General features: G+C 39.5%; 4 protein-coding genes across 10 annotated transcripts; 2 read left to right on the plus strand and 2 right to left on the minus strand.

The window, feature by feature from the left end:
* Positions 1-44: 44 nt before the first annotated feature.
* On the plus strand, positions 45-4,648 carry mfsd13al (major facilitator superfamily domain containing 13a-like). Its single transcript, XM_046415180.1, has 7 exons — positions 45-595; positions 1,399-1,713; positions 1,822-2,250; positions 2,741-2,895; positions 3,016-3,099; positions 3,260-3,403; positions 3,811-4,648. The coding sequence occupies exons 1-7, from the start codon at positions 383-385 to the stop codon at positions 3,950-3,952; spliced, it is 1,482 nt and encodes a 493-aa protein (XP_046271136.1). The 5' UTR covers positions 45-382; the 3' UTR covers positions 3,953-4,648.
* Positions 4,649-5,690: 1,042 nt separating this feature from the next.
* si:ch211-139g16.8 lies at positions 5,691-7,984 on the minus strand. Of its 2 annotated transcripts, none has more exons than XM_046415186.1 (6): positions 7,324-7,984; positions 6,793-7,131; positions 6,609-6,703; positions 6,461-6,493; positions 6,074-6,196; positions 5,691-5,919 (listed from the first exon to the last, which is right to left on the minus strand). In XM_046415186.1, the coding sequence occupies exons 1-6, from the start codon at positions 7,418-7,420 to the stop codon at positions 5,866-5,868; spliced, it is 741 nt and encodes a 246-aa protein (XP_046271142.1). In that variant the 5' UTR covers positions 7,421-7,984; the 3' UTR covers positions 5,691-5,865. The 2 variants fall into 2 exon arrangements, with proteins under 2 accessions (XP_046271142.1, XP_046271141.1); XM_046415185.1 differs by having other exon boundaries at positions 6,074-6,199; positions 7,324-7,975.
* Positions 7,985-8,655: 671 nt separating this feature from the next.
* LOC124073610 (ER lumen protein-retaining receptor 2-like) lies at positions 8,656-14,353 on the plus strand. Its single transcript, XM_046415950.1, has 5 exons — positions 8,656-8,930; positions 10,938-11,038; positions 11,144-11,302; positions 11,421-11,673; positions 13,079-14,353. The coding sequence occupies exons 1-5, from the start codon at positions 8,840-8,842 to the stop codon at positions 13,111-13,113; spliced, it is 639 nt and encodes a 212-aa protein (XP_046271906.1). The 5' UTR covers positions 8,656-8,839; the 3' UTR covers positions 13,114-14,353.
* Positions 14,354-15,075: 722 nt separating this feature from the next.
* Positions 15,076-17,595, minus strand: LOC124073611 (lipid droplet assembly factor 1-like). Of its 6 annotated transcripts, none has more exons than XM_046415953.1 (5): positions 17,526-17,595; positions 17,075-17,177; positions 16,111-16,279; positions 15,877-16,004; positions 15,076-15,680 (listed from the first exon to the last, which is right to left on the minus strand). In XM_046415953.1, the coding sequence occupies exons 2-5, from the start codon at positions 17,156-17,158 to the stop codon at positions 15,624-15,626; spliced, it is 438 nt and encodes a 145-aa protein (XP_046271909.1). In that variant the 5' UTR covers positions 17,159-17,177; positions 17,526-17,595; the 3' UTR covers positions 15,076-15,623. The 6 variants fall into 6 exon arrangements, with proteins under 6 accessions (XP_046271909.1, XP_046271908.1, XP_046271910.1 ...); XM_046415952.1 differs by having other exon boundaries at positions 17,075-17,180; positions 17,430-17,561; XM_046415954.1 differs by having other exon boundaries at positions 17,075-17,216; positions 17,430-17,555.
* Positions 17,596-17,777: the final 182 nt, after the last annotated feature.

The raw sequence follows: 17,777 nt of genomic DNA on the forward strand, positions 1-17,777 counted from the left end.
CTCTACTGGCCAATTGGATGTTTGTTGTTTTAGTTTACTTTATAAGCCCCGACCCTCCCGGTAGTCACAGAAGTCAAGTTTGACAAGGTTTCAGTTTAATTAGTGGATGAAATTTTCTTAATATAACAGAGCCTCGGGAAACATATAGGATTACTTTTTAACGGTAACATCCTGACACGTGAACATTATGAAAATTAGTTAACAAGATTAGTATCGTTACTGAACGCTTTTTCGCACTGGACTGCAGATCGATTCAACTATTTTTGCTAATAGCAGCAATCTAAAGCAATGCTAAACATCAAAAGCGTACAGTGGCGTCAGCTGTAGGGGGAAAACACCTGGTTTGATCGACAGGTAACTTGGTCGTGAAATCTGAACCGCCATGCCCGTGGAGGAGAAACCTGACGCACGTTTGCGCTCCGGAAGAATGAACTTAGGCCGGCACCTTATAAGTTTTGGCGTTAACCCTGCAGCTGTGGCTTATGCCATGACTACACTCGGGTCTTGCATGATAAACAATATATTCAGCTTCTACTATGTCAAACTGTTTATCAATAAGTACAAGATATCAGAGGGCGCTTTCCACCAATCACAGGCGAGTATATTACCACGACATATTGCTGTTCATATATTAATATGTGTGAAAAGTACTGGTCTTGTTAAAATTAAAATTGAAGGTGACGATTATAATCATTATTGATTAAACTGTTTACTATTTATACCATTTATTGATGAATTGTGTAGTCAATAAAATATCTGATAAAAGTTTAAATACCCATTATAATTTCTCATAATTCTCGTTGAATTCTTCAAATGGCTTGTTTAATCTAATCATCTGTCCAAAACCTCAATTTAAAGTAGCCATGTTATGCATTTTGGGTCTGCAAAGTTGCAAAGCCCAGTGGCATGGGGAGGTACTTTCTGCCATAAAAAACACTGCTCTCTGTCAAATGCCTTGTCAGGTGTCTTACTTTTACTTCCTGTAACTTATCTGAGTCACTATGTAATGCAACACCACCTCAAACCTGGACTGTCCTCAACCAAGTCACAGTCACGCCCACCTCACTGTCTGCCGTTGATATATGGAGATATAGAAGGTACGCGCAAAGAAGACAGCTTTGGCTGGATATTTTGATGGACTGCGACGCTTTAGAATTTTTAAGTGTGACACCATCTTTCAGTGTTTCTAAGCGTGAAACCACTGGATATTTTTACCCAAATGAGGGCCAATACAAAGCTAAGAACGAAGCACCAAGACCTGCTCTGAGTTGGAAGAATCAACATGAATGTCGTGATGTGCTCCCAGTGGATTAACTTAATTTGTGAGGGAAATTGTCCCCACAGTTCATTGTTTCTGTACTATATGAAACATTACTTTAAATAAATAATCTTCCACAGGTGGTGTACATGATGTGGAATGCACTCAATGACCCTCTCTTTGGCTACCTACAAGATAACTCCAGGTTGTCCTGCTGCTCTCAGAGACGTCTCTCCATCCTGTATGGTGCTCCCCTCTACTCGCTCACTTTTCTTCTAGCCTGGTTCCCTTGGCGGGCCTACACCCCTGGTGACTGGTTGAGCGGCTTACACTTGACAGTTGCACTGTGTGCTTTTGATGGCTTGCTCACTTTTGTGCTGCTGGCACAATGTGCATTGTTTGCAGAGATATCTAGTCACCATCAGAGCCGACTCAGACTTGTGAAGTACAGCCAGGTAAGGACTTAGGATAGTGAACACTGCCTTCCCTTTTCTTCTTTATACTCATGTGAGCCAACAGGGGAAACTGTCCATCTTTCTCATATCCCCTCTCTTAATTTCCAGGTGGCTTCTCTCATTGGCTCCTCCAGTGTTCTCTTCTGTGGTATGGTGTCCAGAAACATGGAGGACTTTACAGCCTTCCAAGCCTTCACAGTGCTGACCGCTGTCATAAGCTGCGGATGCATGCTCTATACGGGCTTCCACAGTGAGAGCCGCTTTGATAACAAAGTGTCTGCATTGAATGAACAGTTCTCTGTTGACAAGGCTTCTGATCAGTCAGTGTTTTCGTTCTCCACGTTAAGAACTTTGATGTGGCAAATCCTGACCAACAAGGATTTCCAGATGTTTGTGCTTATGAACTTCTTCCAAGTGTTCATGTTGGCATTTCTCAATAATTTTACCATGATATTTGCTGAGCACCTGATTCCTCCAGATGTGCTTCCATCACTGGCAAAAAGCATCATGTATGGAGCAGGATTCATCTGTCCACAGGTATTGTCCCCTATTGGCTTAGGGATTAAAGGATAAATGAGAGTTGTGGCACTTAAATGGGTTCACAAACCCTTCAATTGCTTTGTAATGTCTTTTTGTCCTTGCATTACCTCAGAGCTAATGGTCTGGTCTGTCAAAATCACATGTCCTTCACATTACTGATGACTTTCTTTCCAACCCTGTCTTCTAGGAAGTTATTTTTTATGTTTTTGGCAGTGCTAAATGAACATCAGCTTCAGGTCAAATTTGAAACTGTAACATCCCAGACTTTTTTTTTTACTTATTTTTAATCACCTTAAGGGTGTTTGTTGCTTACAGCACAGCTCATGAATGCATTTCTTTTTGGCAGCTCACTCTCAAACTCATTCACAGGTTAGAGCTCAACAAACACCTGAAAGAGGAAAGGAATAAGAAAATGCTTTCAAAACCCTTGATGTACTACTTAATCATTTTGTTTTTATGTGCTCTTCCTGACTTGTCTCCATTCCAGCTGTTAGTATTGAGCTGTCAGAGCCTCCTCCGTGGCCTTGGCTACTACAGGATCATCCTCTTCACCTTCTATATGGAGGCTGGGATGGCAGTTGTGATGCTGGCACTCGGTTCTCAGCACTACTATATCCTGGCATTTTTCCTCACTGTTAACATGTAAGCAGTTCCTAACATTCTTTCATTTTATTATAGATAGACTATTCAATCACTCAGGTATGTAATGTGATTGCTCCAGTTTGATTGTACTTGCGCTCTCGTTCTTGATCTTCTACACAGGGTCATTGTCCAAGCAGCCTTCAGTCTTTTTGGTTTGCCTTTGGCTGACATCATTGACACAGACCTGCATATGTACAAACGCAGGTACATAAAAGGCAGTGTTTTGCTTTTGTACCCAGTATCGAATATACAGATGTACCTCATGAAGCCAGTTTATTTTTTGGATTATACCCACACAGATACATGCTATTTGGCTGGTGATATAATATTTTTTAATCATCCACCCCCATCCCTCATTCTACAGTTCCCCTCTCTCCTCCATGGTGTTTGGGACGAATGCTCTGTTCACCAAGCCGGCTCAGTCCCTGGCCCCTATGATAGTGCTTTACATTCTCAACCAGTTTGGATATGAACAGCTGAAGGACACAGGGAGGGATTCAAATCCAAGGTAAAGAGAGTTTCTAGCTCCTTTATTTCAAAGCTCACCCCATAATGTAATTTCATATACTCAGAGTCAATGAAATATTTGCTTTGGAGTCAGATATTTGACCTGTTGGGTACTGGCTGAAAAGGTTAATTCACACATCTGTTAAATAATCGGCATGTGTAAAAAGGAGTGATGTTCACTTTACTTAAAAACATTTAGAAACACATTATTACTCTTTTTTTCATTTTAAACAGATTACCTAACATGCTCAGTTTAAGACCTCCACTGGGCTTCTCTTAAGTCTGATATTATTAGTATCAGAAACATCCACATAAGCACAGTCAACACACGCAGGTTTATGCGTTCGCAGTCTCAAACGATGTGTCACCATCACACAGTGTCATAGCAACATTCCTCTTTCTTTCCAGCGCCCTGGAGAGTCTCCACAACATCATGTTCTACTTGGTGTGTCTGGTGCCCATGTGTGTCGCTGTTGTGCAGGCCCTGGCTTGGAGGCTGTTTTCCATACGCAGCAGTCACACTGTTGACACAAAGTACATTGATGGCTAACATCAAGATTTTAAATATTCAAAGGGATTTCTTGAAATGAGAGCTTGTTTATTGCTAAGTAAGAGATTGTGTGAACAATGTTTCACTTACTGGATATTTGGGAGAATTTTGGGTTTTACTGATGCTGGTTAAGTGGTGAACGACTTTAAGTCCTCTTGGTGAGCTCATAGGTGACTTGCTCTAACTGTCTTTATCTTTTTCAAAAATAATAACTGGATAGCTGGACCAAATATGGCAGGGATCGTGATACTTTGTTAAATGTCAGACACTTTGTCCAGTCAGTGACCTCAGTGGGTAATTAGCAGGAACATACTGTGTGATGGACACTGCGTGAAACAAAGGACCAAGTCCTCAGGAGGCATGTGAAGACTGTCCTTGTCTAAACTGAAAGTAAATTAGAAAGTTACTACAGGAGGTTTTGAGCAGCATCCTAAAACATCAACTGATACAGAAGTGATACATACTGACAGTGGTAATGAGGGAACATCCAATTTAAATAAAACATGATGCCAACATGGCGTGCAGCTTTGGCAGCTAAAGGTCAGAACTCTTGAGCTAAGACAGGTCAAGTAGATGAGCCTGAACTGAAGATTAATGAATACTTACTGTAGACTCACTACCTCTTATGTCTGAGCACACAAGCCAGAAAAAAAAATGAAATAAACGATGAATTTTAATTTTTTTCACTGAAGAACATTTCACAGTCTGAGGTTGATTTTGATTGTATGACTTCAGTCAGCATGTGATTCTCCATTTGCATTCTCCATTTGGCTTCTGGAAGATTGGAATCACAGCGCAAATGATTATCACTTGCAAGATGCAAGTAAATTTGGAAGTCCTAGAGGGCTCTCGCAGGTTCCTGCATGGGTCACGAGTATGATTTTTGTTTTGACGAGTGAAGCATGTCACAATGGGTGGGAGAAAATGGTCTCATATTGCAAATCCTCTGGCTTCTTGTTGGTCGAGGGGCTCGTAATGGAAAATTCATTTCATCGTTACATTGGACATTATGAATAAGTGGCATTGGTGCAGTAAATGTCATCATCTGTACTGTAAACCATACAGTTATAAATCAAAAAGTGCAGTAATTCATTTTGATGCTCTGATGTGTTTACATCTGTGGGGCCTGAAGCAGACTTTTTTGTTTCATTGTAAATTACAACCAGTAACTTCAGATCATATTAGGTCCTGTCACAGCTTTTAATGTGTAAAAAAAAAAAAAAAAAAAAAAAAGACACGTATACATAAACATCGACTCACAGGTGATGCATAAGTAAAATGTAACGTTAGCTTCTGATTCTGTGAGATGCCTCACAGACAATCAGGTTGTTAAATTTTGCCTTACTTTAAGTTTACTATAAGCTGATGATTTTTCACAGAAAAAAAAACACTCCAAAACCAAAAATACAACATTTTCTTTATCTGTCCTACACTGTACTGTAATGTGCCTCTTTTTTGTCACTGCAGTTCACAAATTATTTTTTCTATAAAACAGCTTGTTGTCATAAATATATTCAAGAAATGAAAATGATGAATTAAAATCATGTGAATGAATTGAATTGTATTTTCCTGTTGTTTCAAGTAAACACTGCCCTTGTTTTGTAAAGAAGAATGTGGTTGAATGTAGATAAAACCACAAATGCTGGAGGAGGGGACCTTCTGTGTGTCACTGCAGTAACTCCAAAAACTGGAAGGAAAAGGACAAGTGCCTCAGGATCTTTGTTGTGGTTGTTACATCTCAGTTCAGGAGAAAAGCACGAGCCTGCACACAGCTATCCTGCAGCCTGTGCTCGTTTGCTCATTTCCTCAGTCACGTAACTGCATCCTGCATCAGGTGTTTCGTTGCTTTGGAATTTCCTCACCATCAGGATGACGGAGGTCTAAATCTGCCGCTGAGTATCCTTCTGTGACACTTAGACATTTTGATAGATGTCATCAGTTGAGTTGTCGAGGTCTGTGCTTGTACCCTGCAATGAGATTAAATTTCCCATGAAAGTCATGTCAGAACAGCTCATTTTCATATTAGCAGGAAACCACCTTTGTGGCGTAACACAAACCGGACAGATAATTCATCCTTGCTCAATCTGTGGTCTAAATCTAACATGCTGCCCTAAGATTTACCTCTTGTGTGTGGTTTCTTCTCACAGTTACTTTGCTGGCTGCTTCTTTGTTTTTCTCCAAGTTCCTTCTGCTGTACATTTCCTGCAGCACATCACGGAACTGTCTTTTCTTAGTTGAGCTGTTCTGCTATAAGGAAAATTATTCTTGAATTAATTTATTTTTAAAATCATAAAATAAGAAGACATTTAACGTAGACGTTTTGGATTTAATTTCCAAGAAAAGCCAGTGAGCAACTGCTTTGTATTTTGTGATTTTGTAAGAGCCCGTAATTTCCTGTTCCTCTTTTTGCTTCTGCTGGCTTTTCCCCCATTTGGTAAAACATCGAGCACAGACAGAAACGAAGAACACAAAACACAGAAACAGAAAACCAGACACGTATCTACAAACCTTTTCAATTTTGCGTGTCCTTCTGCAGTAATGCTAAAAAAACGGGGGGACAGGTAGATTTCACATCAGTCCATTTGCGATCTTGTTCGTACAAGTTCTGATGTTAACAATAAATAACATTTAATATGAATCCGTCTACAATATTTACCTTCTTCAGAATAAGTATCACTATCACCAAACTGTAGATGGCCAAGAGGAGAAATGTCAGCCACAGAGGTATGTGCCTCACCATTTTAGTTTTTTCTGAAAACATAAGAAAAGCTGTCTGTTCCAATTCATCGTAACACATCCAAACATCTGTGTCTGACTGAAGAAGCAGTTTTCTCTCTTACCTTTCATTACAAGAGTGGTACCCGGCCCTACATGCTGTGCGCCGGGTGCTGGTTCTCCATCTGATACTGCAGCACAGTGGTAGATTCCGCTGTCATTAGCATGAAGTGAATTGATGTGTAAAGATGCTCCTTCCAGTCTGTACTTCAAAGGATTGTCAAGCAGCTTCAGATGAAAATGAGAGTTTTCTTTGAAAGAAAACCATTCATACCTCCAGTCTTTGGCTGAACAATGTGAACTGACAAAACAAGGGAGGACAACACTTTGTCCTATTTTCTGCCAGATCACCTTGTTCGGTTGTGATAAGCAGCTCTCGGCTTTTCCCATTTTTTCCATGCTCTCTGGAATAGAAAGACAAAGAAATTTAACAGATTTAGCATCTTGTAGCTCAAAATGTGTTTCAGAGAAGTCAGTGAACTATTGTTGAACAGAAGCTGTGATTCCTGATGTGGAACAATGAATTCCCTGAAAGTATTATTTCCTAAAGGAATAATGTGCGTAATGTTAGAAAATACATAACAAAGACATCTTACCTATTACTGAAAGGTAGCTGATAAGGAGAGAAAACCAAAACAACCACTTCATGTTGGTAGCTTCACAGCCTGTGAATGATCTTATTATTCCTTGCATGAGGTTGTCTAATGCCTGACAACATGGGGAGTGACTGAATTGCACTTCCTCAACTCTTAGTTCCTACTTGTTTTCCTGCCCTTTGCAGTTTATAGGTAACACTGGGTTTACATAAACACAGTGCATAACATGTTCCATAAGACACCAGATAAGATAGCTTAAGATTGGGTAAATATAACAAGCCCAATATTGCAACAGTTTCAATGGTACACTTGCTATATTGCCAATAAAAACTGCAATTAAATACATACACACATGCTCTGATGACATCCACTACAGATATGTTTCTCTATGTATGAAGCAGTAGCAAAAATCCACAATGTGGAGCAGTAAGAAATAGTAAAGAATATCAATATGCTTTATGTAGACTTGCACTATAGAATTAATTTATGTTGTTGTTATCCTATGTCTTATCTTCCTCCGTGTGTCCTTTCGTTGTTTGTCTTTCGTTTGATGTTCCGGAGAGACGTGGAAGATGCAGACTGTCTGACGGGATGAGGCATCGCATTTAGAAATTGTTCTTGCATGTGGGGCACTGCAGAGGGCCCTACACTGTGTTTTCTCCATCTTCACTTCATGACATACTCCTGGGGGTCCTTCAGAGCTGGGGAGTAACAAGTACATTTACTGTTAGGATGTTAATGTACTCAGAAGTCTGTGGGAATGTACTACAGTACATTTATTGGTAGTGCATGTATTATAGTAGGCTTCCTTAGGTTTGTTGCTCTTGTTGATGTGGGAGAAGATACACTCTTATCACTCAGAGAGTTAAAGAAAGGCATCTGGACTTGGACTTCACATGTCCAGACGCCTTTCTTTAACTCTTTGAGTGAATATGACCTGGATGACAGAGAATCTCCACAGATATGCACTCTTATCATTCTTATTGGTTTATGCAATGTCAATCAAACTACATAACCTCAGTACCTCAGTATATTACTTTATACTTTTACTGCACCAGGCTAGGCTAGCTTTTTTTTTTTGCTCCATCGCATGTGTGTGAGTGTATTTGTTTGCGCGCGCTTGACTTTTCAAATACTGACTGCATGCGTCTATCTATCGTTATTGTTTGCATTGCAGATATCAAGAATAGGCCGAAAGTTCAGTATTATGTCCTCCTTCCGCAGGTCTCAGGTTATCACTCCGCTCAACTCGATGTAGGCGGATCGGCCCGTGCTGTCGTTCAAATTGTAGTCCAATCCAAACCCCTCTCTGTGTGTTCGCCACGCCCCCTTCCACGTCGACCTGCACTCTCGCCATATTTTCAATCGTGTGAATCCCGTAGCCCGGTTTGCCACTAAGTTGGGGAGGTGACGCGTTCACTCAAGAGAGCAATAAGTGCGAAACGATCTACTTTAAAGGGAAAAAGGGACTTTCTCGTTAGCTTCCCGGTTGTGTGTGTTATTTTATTCTGCAACAATGAACATTTTCAGGCTGACAGGAGACCTCTCTCATCTGGCTGCTATCATCATCCTGCTACTCAAAATATGGAAAAGCAGATCATGTGCAGGTGAGACCTAGTTGTAATTTTTTATCACATATCCTGTAGTGTGGTTTTCCTGTCGTTACTGTTTAACTTTGTCTCCTTTCAGTTACAATCAGCTTTATCTCTGCATACCCAGCAAGCTCCAAGCTAGCTAATGTTAGCAATGTGCTAACGTTCGCTACTCATTCATTTGAGTCAGTGGTTGGTCGCGTTGGTGCTCAATGAACTGCATGTAACAACTAAAAACTGCTGTGTGCACCTACTGTTGCGGTTATAACGACCAAAAACACATGCTTAACGTAAACTTTGAAGCCAGTGGCAATAATATTCAAACACAGCATAGCATCAGCTAACTTGGTAGGGATTGCTAGTATGAGTTAACTATGTTAGCTGGAGGAAGTGTGGAATTACTAAGGTGCCTGCTGTTTAGTTGAAGAATCAACAAATTATTACAACAGTTACCATATTTTGGGGGGTTACTAAAGCTATAACTGATTTTGACTTTACACATCGCCCATCCATGTATTGCTGCTCTCTTAATTTGGGTGTTTGGTGTTCGATTTCTTTGGTCTGGCGTCTGACGTGGCGTTCTAGAAGGCGCTACGGAAGAAGCTAACTTGCTAAAATATTTGACCCTTTTTACCGTGTTTGATTGGTCTAACTCCCTACAACACGTGTTAATGTGTTAATGGTAAACAACACTTTGAATCACACAGATTACAGTGATTTCTGGGGCGACAGTGGTTGATCCTGCTTGCTATATGAGTGCTGTGATTGGCCCTCAAAGCTGAAGGGTTGACTTTAGGTCCGAAGTTAAAGGAGGTTATGTTAGGTAACAGCTAAGAGATCGTGATGTTTATGTATAATTTAGGTTGCTTTAAAAATGCTTAAAAGTCATACATCTAATCAAAAGAGCTTTGCAACCTGCACAATACATAACATCTGTCATCTGAAAATGAATAAAAAGGAAAAATCTTCCATAAATCAGAGCCTTCTTTTGGGACAGACAGACATGTAATAGATGTTGTGCATATGGACTAGAAAGAAAGAATAATAGTAGAATATGGAGAAACATAGTGACAATGTTAGGTGAATAAAATGCATACATATATGAAGAATATGATCAGAGAAGATGTTGAGCAATGAGTGTGCTGCCAGGCTGCCCATTCAAACCTCCACTGTTTCATGAAAACATAGAAGGGGGTCATACTTGTAAACAGAGGTCCAAAAGAGGAGAGCAAGTATATGCAAAGATGGAGAAACACTTTCAGACCCGCTTATCCTGGAGACTCCCCCATCAAGAGTTAGGCGAGCTTCAGAGGTACACATTGGACAGTTTGCCAGACTATCACAGGGCTACAGGCAATCCCTTTCCATTTCACCTGACTTACATGTCTTAAGACTGTGTGAGGACACAGGAAAACGTGCAGGTTCGAAACAAGCATTTCAAGCTTATTTACAAGGTAAAATCTTAGTGTTTTTGGCATGGTTGCAGTCGGAGAAAGATGTGGCATGGATGCACATATCTACCTGTAGCTTTTCTTTTAACCAAAATAATGTTGTAAGAAGCTCTGTTTGACTGGTTGCTTTATAAGTGCATACAGACCCAGAGAGAAAACCTGTACACACATCTTGTTGTCTCATGGTACCCTGTGATGTCTGACTGACTGTTCTGTGTAAATTTAAGAACAGAAATCCATGTACTTGTGTTGCTCTTGTGTCTGCCAACCTGAGAGGTCATCAGTTTGTGCATTTCACTTGGAGACCATTAGTTAAAACATTAAGTTTATCTGTTACTAGGGGTCCTATACACATAATTTCAGTCCAAAAGGGAGAAAAATATTTTCAAAATTTTCTCTGAGACTTCTGATTTTCTAGATAAATATTCATCGGGTATCCAGTAGATGTCGCTGTTCAATCAGGAAACACATTATGATTCACGCTTTATCCCAGATGACTTGTTAAGCCATTCTGATGTTGCTTGCATACATCAACTTAAGTCACAAATCTTCTTGATATTTTTCATTAAAGGTATCTCTGGAAAGAGCCAAATCCTGTTTGCCATAGTGTTCACCACACGCTACTTGGATCTGTTCTCCTCATTCATCTCACTGTACAACACAAGCATGAAGGTAAGACACCAGTCAAGTCTCAGCTCTGAGCAGTAGCCTTTCATTCTTATTGAGGAGCTGCTTTCATGCAGATATTTGAGGAGCTGCCCTGTGCTTTTTCTCCAGGTGATCTACATGGGTTGTGCATATGCCACAATCTACCTGATCTACGTGAAGTTCAGGGCCACCTATGATGGCAACCATGACAGTTTCAGAGTGGAGTTCCTGGTTGTCCCTGTTGGGGGTCTTGCTGTTCTCATCAACCATGACTTTTCTTTCCTAGAGGTGGGTTCAGCTGCTTGCGTTGTTATCAAAATGTGACACAATCAAAACACATCAAAAACAACCTGATGGTTACGAGAATTCCTATTCATGCATGTTTAAATGTAAATGTATCCATCAGATTCTGTGGACGTTCTCCATCTACCTGGAGTCAGTGGCCATCCTGCCTCAACTATTCATGATCAGCAAGACTGGCGAGGCAGAGACGATCACCACTCACTACTTGTTTTGCCTGGGCCTGTATCGAGCCCTGTATCTCTTCAACTGGATCTGGCGTTACTACTTTGAAGGTTTCTTTGACATGATCGCCATTGTGGCTGGTGTGGTCCAGACTGTGCTCTACTGTGACTTCTTCTACCTTTATGTCACCAAAGGTGGGTTTCGTACTGTCTCTTCCATTATGGCAAGCCCAAATTAAATAGACAAAACTGAGGATATAAAAAAAATAATTATCAGGCAGTTCCTGGGGATCAAATGATTTATTTATTGTTTTTGCTGTATAAAGACACTTTTTATACACATGCAATATGACAGTAACTTTGAGTTAAAACCCAAAACCCTACATTCCTTGTTCCCTGCAAAACCTCAGTCTAAAGTTCAGCTGAAGCTAATATGAGGCTTTAGCTGTCAGAGTCACAGCTATTTAGTGCAAAATTCTCTCTTTGTATCCTCCTCCTCCTCACCAGCTCAACATGGAAACACTGTTCCAGGAAACACACAAGGGAAATTTTGTGCAAAAAAGACTGTAAATGTGGAAGTATGCACTTGAATTTGCTGCTGATGAATGTTGAGGCCTCATATTAGGCTGAATCAATTTTTCTCACAAAACTAGGACTGCGTATTTTATGTACTATTTCGTGCAGTTGCACAAGAAAGAAACTACTTGTGAGGAAAGTCAAGACAATTGAAGCACTTTCCTTCACTTACAGTACACTCTTGAGTCACATCAAAGTGCTTCCAAAATTGCAGCTATTCACATTAGGGCATTTTCTTTTCAAATAACAAAGATGTAGAGACGCTTGGGCATTATAGTTTACTGGAGTCTGTTTTCGTAGGGCTTACTTCTAGGTGAGGATATGTATCTTTCTTCGTTAATTTGGTTGTTACTTGTAGCCTGTTCCAACTGCCAGAACCTTTTTAGGAAAGCATCAAGTTTATTTGCATTTCCACTACAAGTGTCAGTTCATTTCCGCTTCCAAAAGGTCTGTGTGTCGCGTACTCTGATGGTCAAGGAACTGTGCTTGTCTTAGCCTTAATTAAAATCGCTGTGTCACATCAAATGTTAGGGACAAGAAAGGTGCATTTCTAATATTTGATATTAAAAATTTCAATATGAACAGTTAAGTATTTGGTCTTTAGACTGAAAGGGCAAGATAAAAAAAATATGATGTGCAAGCGAAAGGAAAAAAAACGAGAATGTGAGGAACAAACCTCATTGCTCGTATGTTAGAAATTAGAAATCAGTAAGCCAATACTCTTAACAAATTGTTTATTTGGAAAAAGTTTTTTTTGCATTATGAAGGATGTTATTTCTTCTGTATGAAAATGCGTCTCCAACACACTAAATTGCAAAAAAAAAAAAAAGCAAAAAAAATGTTCATATGAGCCTTTTTGTTTCGAGTTTAATTTCCAGGGCTGAGTAGTTCCCTAAAGTTGCTTTTGAATGTAAATCACCGATTTCCCCTTAAACTCTTCAAAACATCTATGGCAGCATGAACGTATGCCGGCCCAGTGGTTGTTCTTCCATTTTAACTCATCTTGTATCTCACCCCCCTTCAGTGTTGAAAGGCAAGAAGCTGAGCCTGCCAGCATAAAGCGTACAGGAGACGGCGACTCCCAGCAGACTCAGGGGGTGTGGAGATGGCATCATGGAATTTCGTGACCTACAGCTAAAGATGCCTGAGACAGAGAGCCAACTATGGTGGGGAAAAACACTAGTCGTCTTGATGACCGCTAATGGAACTGGTAAATGCCAACCAACACCAGAGCTGAACAAAGATCAACCCAGGTCAACCTTTGGATTTCTGTGTTCAGCATCTTGCCTTAAACTTCTTTTCATTGATGTTCAAATAGGAGAAAAGGCTTTTTTTTTCTACATGTGAGGTGTATACGCTTATTTTTTATGTTTTTTAAAATGTCACAAATGGGGTCGACTCTGAGAAGTACCTTGTTTGGCTTAGTAATGAAATGCACAAAATGTACAGTCTTATTAAAGAGTGAGATAAAGAGTAATGTATCTGAGTGCCTGGTGAGGATTATGCCTACTTTCTCAGTATTTTTTTTTTAACTTTTGAATTTAAATTTTTTTTTTGTCTACATAACTGTATGCATATACTTGGAAACATTTAAGGTGGCCAACAACAAGAGTTTCACGCCAACACGCCTCCATTTTGTAAACGCATTGCTTTCAAGAATTGCTCTAAACACCATTTTAACTGGTTACTCGTTTAAAAATCAGTTTGTCTTTGTAAGCAGAAGTCATAAGAAGACTTGTACTTCCAAGTTTAAGAGGTAACTCTTAAAATAATCTTTAATGTGCTCATCGTAGAGATCAGTATTTTCAAATGGTGTCTCACTTTTTCACCCTCAGTTCACTTTCTTATAATCTTAAAATAATATTTACTGCACCCCAGGAACAAGCTCATGAACACCTTCCAGCAGTGACTTATCTTGTCAGTCATATCACAGCTCAAACCAATAAAATCAGTAGCAAGCAATAATGAACGACTCATCGATAAAGGCACTCGTCATGCCGGGACCTGAGAAGTGTGCAGATGTTTGGCATGAGCATCCTCCAATACTTTGACTGGTTGTGATATTTTAATTGTTAACCGTATGTCTGGAGTGTGCAAAACAGACTTAACATTATGCTGCTCAGTAACCGAGTAAGCCTGATCTTGGTGCGCAGTGGGTGCATTTCTATTAAATTCAAAGTCCTGTTGTTACCTTCAACTTTTTCAGATCAGTAATTCCTAAAGGATTACTTCAACTCTTTTGTCTTTTTTTTTTTGTTTGCATGATATCACCTCCATTAAACATTTTATGAGAATCACACCCCTGCCTTGCTGTTTTATTATTTAAATCATGCAAGCACAGATGAGAAGCAAAGGTTCTTTGTTTGTTTTTAAAGCTACCCCCCTTGGTGTGATTACCTGTAGGTCCCTGGTTTGTTGTGTGTTTGTCATTTGATGTGATACACCTTCACAAGATTTTACAGTTTGACTGACAGACTGATGACAAGTGGTGATGGTAATGTGCTAAGAAGAAGTAAACCTGGATGTAAACCGTCCAGTTTACAATATTTTAAAATTTGACTTGTTTTGTGAGGAGGGAAATGTTTTCAACACCTTTGTTTTCAGAAAATAAACGATAAAACTGAACTGTAGCTGAAAATTCTACATGGCACCTTAAGTGTTTAGCTTTTTATCTTTGACAATGAAAATGAGTGTCAGGTGAGCAATGTTAACAAGTTATCAAATTAAGTATGAAAATTCAGTGTTCAAAAATAAACATGTGTACAAAATAGATAAAAACATTTAACACCCATCGTCACACCCAAAGAAACCTCCCATTTAAGAAAAGTGACAGAATAGCTGTCAGAAATACTGAAATATGACCAGAGGTAAATAGAACAAATATGCTTACAAATTCAGTTTATTCCAACAAAGGTTTGGCCCCTCACAACCAAAATGTCCCTTTAACCAGACATACAGGATTCAGCTGGTACTTTGTTTTTAGATCCATCATATTCAAATGTAAGACAAACAGCTCAAATATTAATTCTGATTAGCTTTTATTCAAAGCTGCATTACAGACATACAACATTGTGCTCTTAAGCTAACCGCAAACATATACATGTAACAGTTATTTTGTAGTGCATTTTTTGGCATGTGCAGACAAACACAGCCTACACAGGTAGTATCAGACTGAACACCAGAATCCACATTGGATTAATGTCAAGTCAACATTTTCCTCCTTTAATTGAAATAAGCCGCCATTTGAAGACATTTAGAGTACAGATTAGAGTACCATAATCCTTGAATATTTGAGTATTAAGGCAACTGAAACATTGGTTATACCATCTTTTGGGCAGTTGTAGATATTTTATGCATATTTCACTGGATGTACAGACACAGAGACCACCAGGGAGTCTTTATGCTTAGAAAATGTGTTACACTTGCAGATTTTGCGCTCAAGTCACCATACGGTACACTACAGAGTCCTCTGAATCCGACTCATCGAGCACCAGTAGTGATTTGAGGTCTCTGTACATGATTTTGAGCTTTTTCACATCAGAGCTGACAAATGAAAGAGAAGAATCAAACTACTGCATTTCCGTCTGCTGTGAAATTTCTCTCTCCTTCTCTTGGACTTTACCTTGCTGGTAGGAAGAAAAATGAGCCGACAAAAGAAGAAAAGAAAATTAATACAATACAGATTTTATTTTGAATGCGTGTACAATGTATCTATATATATGAAGTGTATATTTATCATTAAGGCTGCAGATGAAACTTATGAAACCATGTGTGCTTAAAACTTTGGTGATACAGTAAGATAATTTCTCTACAAGATGTTACCTTAATTTTGAGGACGTTGGAGATGGCCATATAAAACACGCTAAAGACGAAAGAAGCCACGACAGAGAAGAGGGCGATGCCGGAGAGCACACACAGCAGACTCAACCCTCCTACAAACAACAGGAACACTGGCAGACAGAAGTAACGGGTTTGTGGCTGCAGTGCTGTCAAGATATTAGTAGTAACACAAAGCGTCATGATGCATACATTGCTTTTTGACGTGACTGCACCTACCTTCAAAGAAAACAAAACCTACTGCAGACATAACAATGGTCACAAGAGCAAAAATGAGGAAAAGTCCAACAGGCAGTACAGCGATGGTGCTGAACAGCACCACTGTCAGAGCTAAGGCAGGATGGCTGCTGAGGTACTGCCCGATTCTTGTATTCATCAGCTGTGACACCTGGTAAAAGAGAGCAAAAAAACCTGTGTCAGAATCTTAAATGGCAGATCCTCTTGCTACAGAATATTGAATAAAGTATTGTCTTTATGGACTCTGCTTTGTGCACTGAGGCACAGTCATGCTGGAATAGGAAAGGACCTTCACCAAACTGTTGCCACAAATTTGGAATCATAGCATTGTCCAAAATGTCTTGCATGCTGAAGCATCACTGGAGGTAAGGTAAGCCTAGACAGCCACACCAATAGTTCTGTCCACATAGTGTACCTTGATGTTTACTTAAGGTTAGAAGAACTTCAGAGCTAGGGTAGCTTGATGGACAGGGTTTATTTAATCTGTGCTGGTGCTGTGTAACAATCTTCCTCTTGCAGTAAAGGAAGTGCTGAACTTACAAACCTTTAAGAAAATAGTTAAACGGAGGTTTGACATCTCCAATTAAGGTCAAGGTCAATTTTAATACAGTGATTTTTTTTTTAAATATACACATTTGGGTTTTCTTTTTAATTGACATACTGTACATGTATGTTTCTGTAAATAGGGGTGTGGTGTTATGTTTTCACAGAATCATGGAACATCAAGGAAGAACATTGGAAATACGTCCTAAACTTTGTCTTGTTACACCTGACAATGTTTTACATGCTTGTAGATTTTTTTTCCCCCCACTGTATTTGATTTTTGTCAAATAAACTAACACTAAAAAAAACTGAGCTGGGAGGAAATGCATCTTGCGTTTCTCTGATTTCCTGATGGAAAAGTATGCAAAATAAATGATAAAGAACAGGGCTTAAGACATGTTACCTTGGGGTCATCATATAGGCGGTTCACCAGGGTGGTCCAACTTCCACACAGCTGCTGAAACTCAGTCACACCGCTGTGATTCATCTCCACACATCTGACCAGGCTGAAGACAGGAGGAAAACCGAGTAAAATCACAAGACCGAGGACAATACAGCAGCTTACAGATAGTGGTTGTACTTCTTTAGATACAGACCAGATTCAAGTGAGTAACAGTGACTGTAACAGAAGACAAGTCTTTAGTCAACTAACTGACTAGCTCTTATGTTTACATGTACTTCAACAGAAAGTACTTTAAAGCATTTGTAAAAAACATATCACAAAGTAAAGTTAATAAGAACAAACCTGATCAGTGTAGTTAACTTGGTTTGCAGCAAAATTCAGCTCACACCATATGAAACTGTGTCCTGTGTTTCCTACTGGCAGTATAAATATACCCTTTTAAAAACCACACCTTCATCTTGTTCTTCCTCCTCCTTCTTCGTCTTCCTGGTTTCCCAATGTGACAGACTCTGAAAGGTTTGATGTCGCTGCTGCTGCCATCTACTGTTCACCAAATATGTCCCAGCAAAAGACAATGAAATTTTACTCCCGCTTGTTGGTTCAATGTTATTTGTGGAATATCATATTCATATAGCGTATTCTCTAAATTATTGTGAAAACCTTTCATAAAATACCCAAATACCTGGTCTCACCCCAGTTAAAA

Source organism: Scatophagus argus, chromosome 16, assembly GCF_020382885.2.
Source record: "Scatophagus argus isolate fScaArg1 chromosome 16, fScaArg1.pri, whole genome shotgun sequence".
Lineage (NCBI taxonomy): Eukaryota > Metazoa > Chordata > Actinopteri > Scatophagidae > Scatophagus > Scatophagus argus.

Bases quoted from the DNA above. Each gene is read 5' to 3' on its own strand.
- mfsd13al (XM_046415180.1), top strand. From the start codon at position 383: ATGCCCGTGGAGGAGAAACCTGACGCACGTTTGCGCTCCGGAAGAATG. The intron at 2,896-3,015 runs GTAAGCAGTTCC...TCTTCTACACAG, and splicing joins TTTTTCCTCACTGTTAACAT to GGTCATTGTCCAAGCAGCCT. The intron at 3,404-3,810 runs GTAAAGAGAGTT...CTTTCTTTCCAG, and splicing joins GGGAGGGATTCAAATCCAAG to CGCCCTGGAGAGTCTCCACA.
- si:ch211-139g16.8 (XM_046415185.1), bottom strand. From the start codon at position 7,420: ATGCAAGGAATAATAAGATCATTCACAGGCTGTGAAGCTACCAACATG. The intron at 6,200-6,460 runs GTTTGTAGATAC...TTTTCCTTATAG, and splicing joins GGACACGCAAAATTGAAAAG to CAGAACAGCTCAACTAAGAA. The intron at 5,920-6,073 runs GTAAATCTTAGG...ATCTCATTGCAG, and splicing joins GAAGAAACCACACACAAGAG to GGTACAAGCACAGACCTCGA.
- LOC124073610 (XM_046415950.1), top strand. From the start codon at position 8,840: ATGAACATTTTCAGGCTGACAGGAGACCTCTCTCATCTGGCTGCTATC. The intron at 11,039-11,143 runs GTAAGACACCAG...CTTTTTCTCCAG, and splicing joins TGTACAACACAAGCATGAAG to GTGATCTACATGGGTTGTGC. The intron at 11,674-13,078 runs GTGGGTTTCGTA...ACCCCCCTTCAG, and splicing joins CTACCTTTATGTCACCAAAG to TGTTGAAAGGCAAGAAGCTG.
- LOC124073611 (XM_046415953.1), bottom strand. From the start codon at position 17,158: ATGAATCACAGCGGTGTGACTGAGTTTCAGCAGCTGTGTGGAAGTTGG. The intron at 16,280-17,074 runs GTAACATGTCTT...CTCTTTTACCAG, and splicing joins GCCTATATGATGACCCCAAG to GTGTCACAGCTGATGAATAC. The intron at 15,681-15,876 runs GTAACATCTTGT...TCTTCCTACCAG, and splicing joins CCAACGTCCTCAAAATTAAG to CAAGGTAAAGTCCAAGAGAA.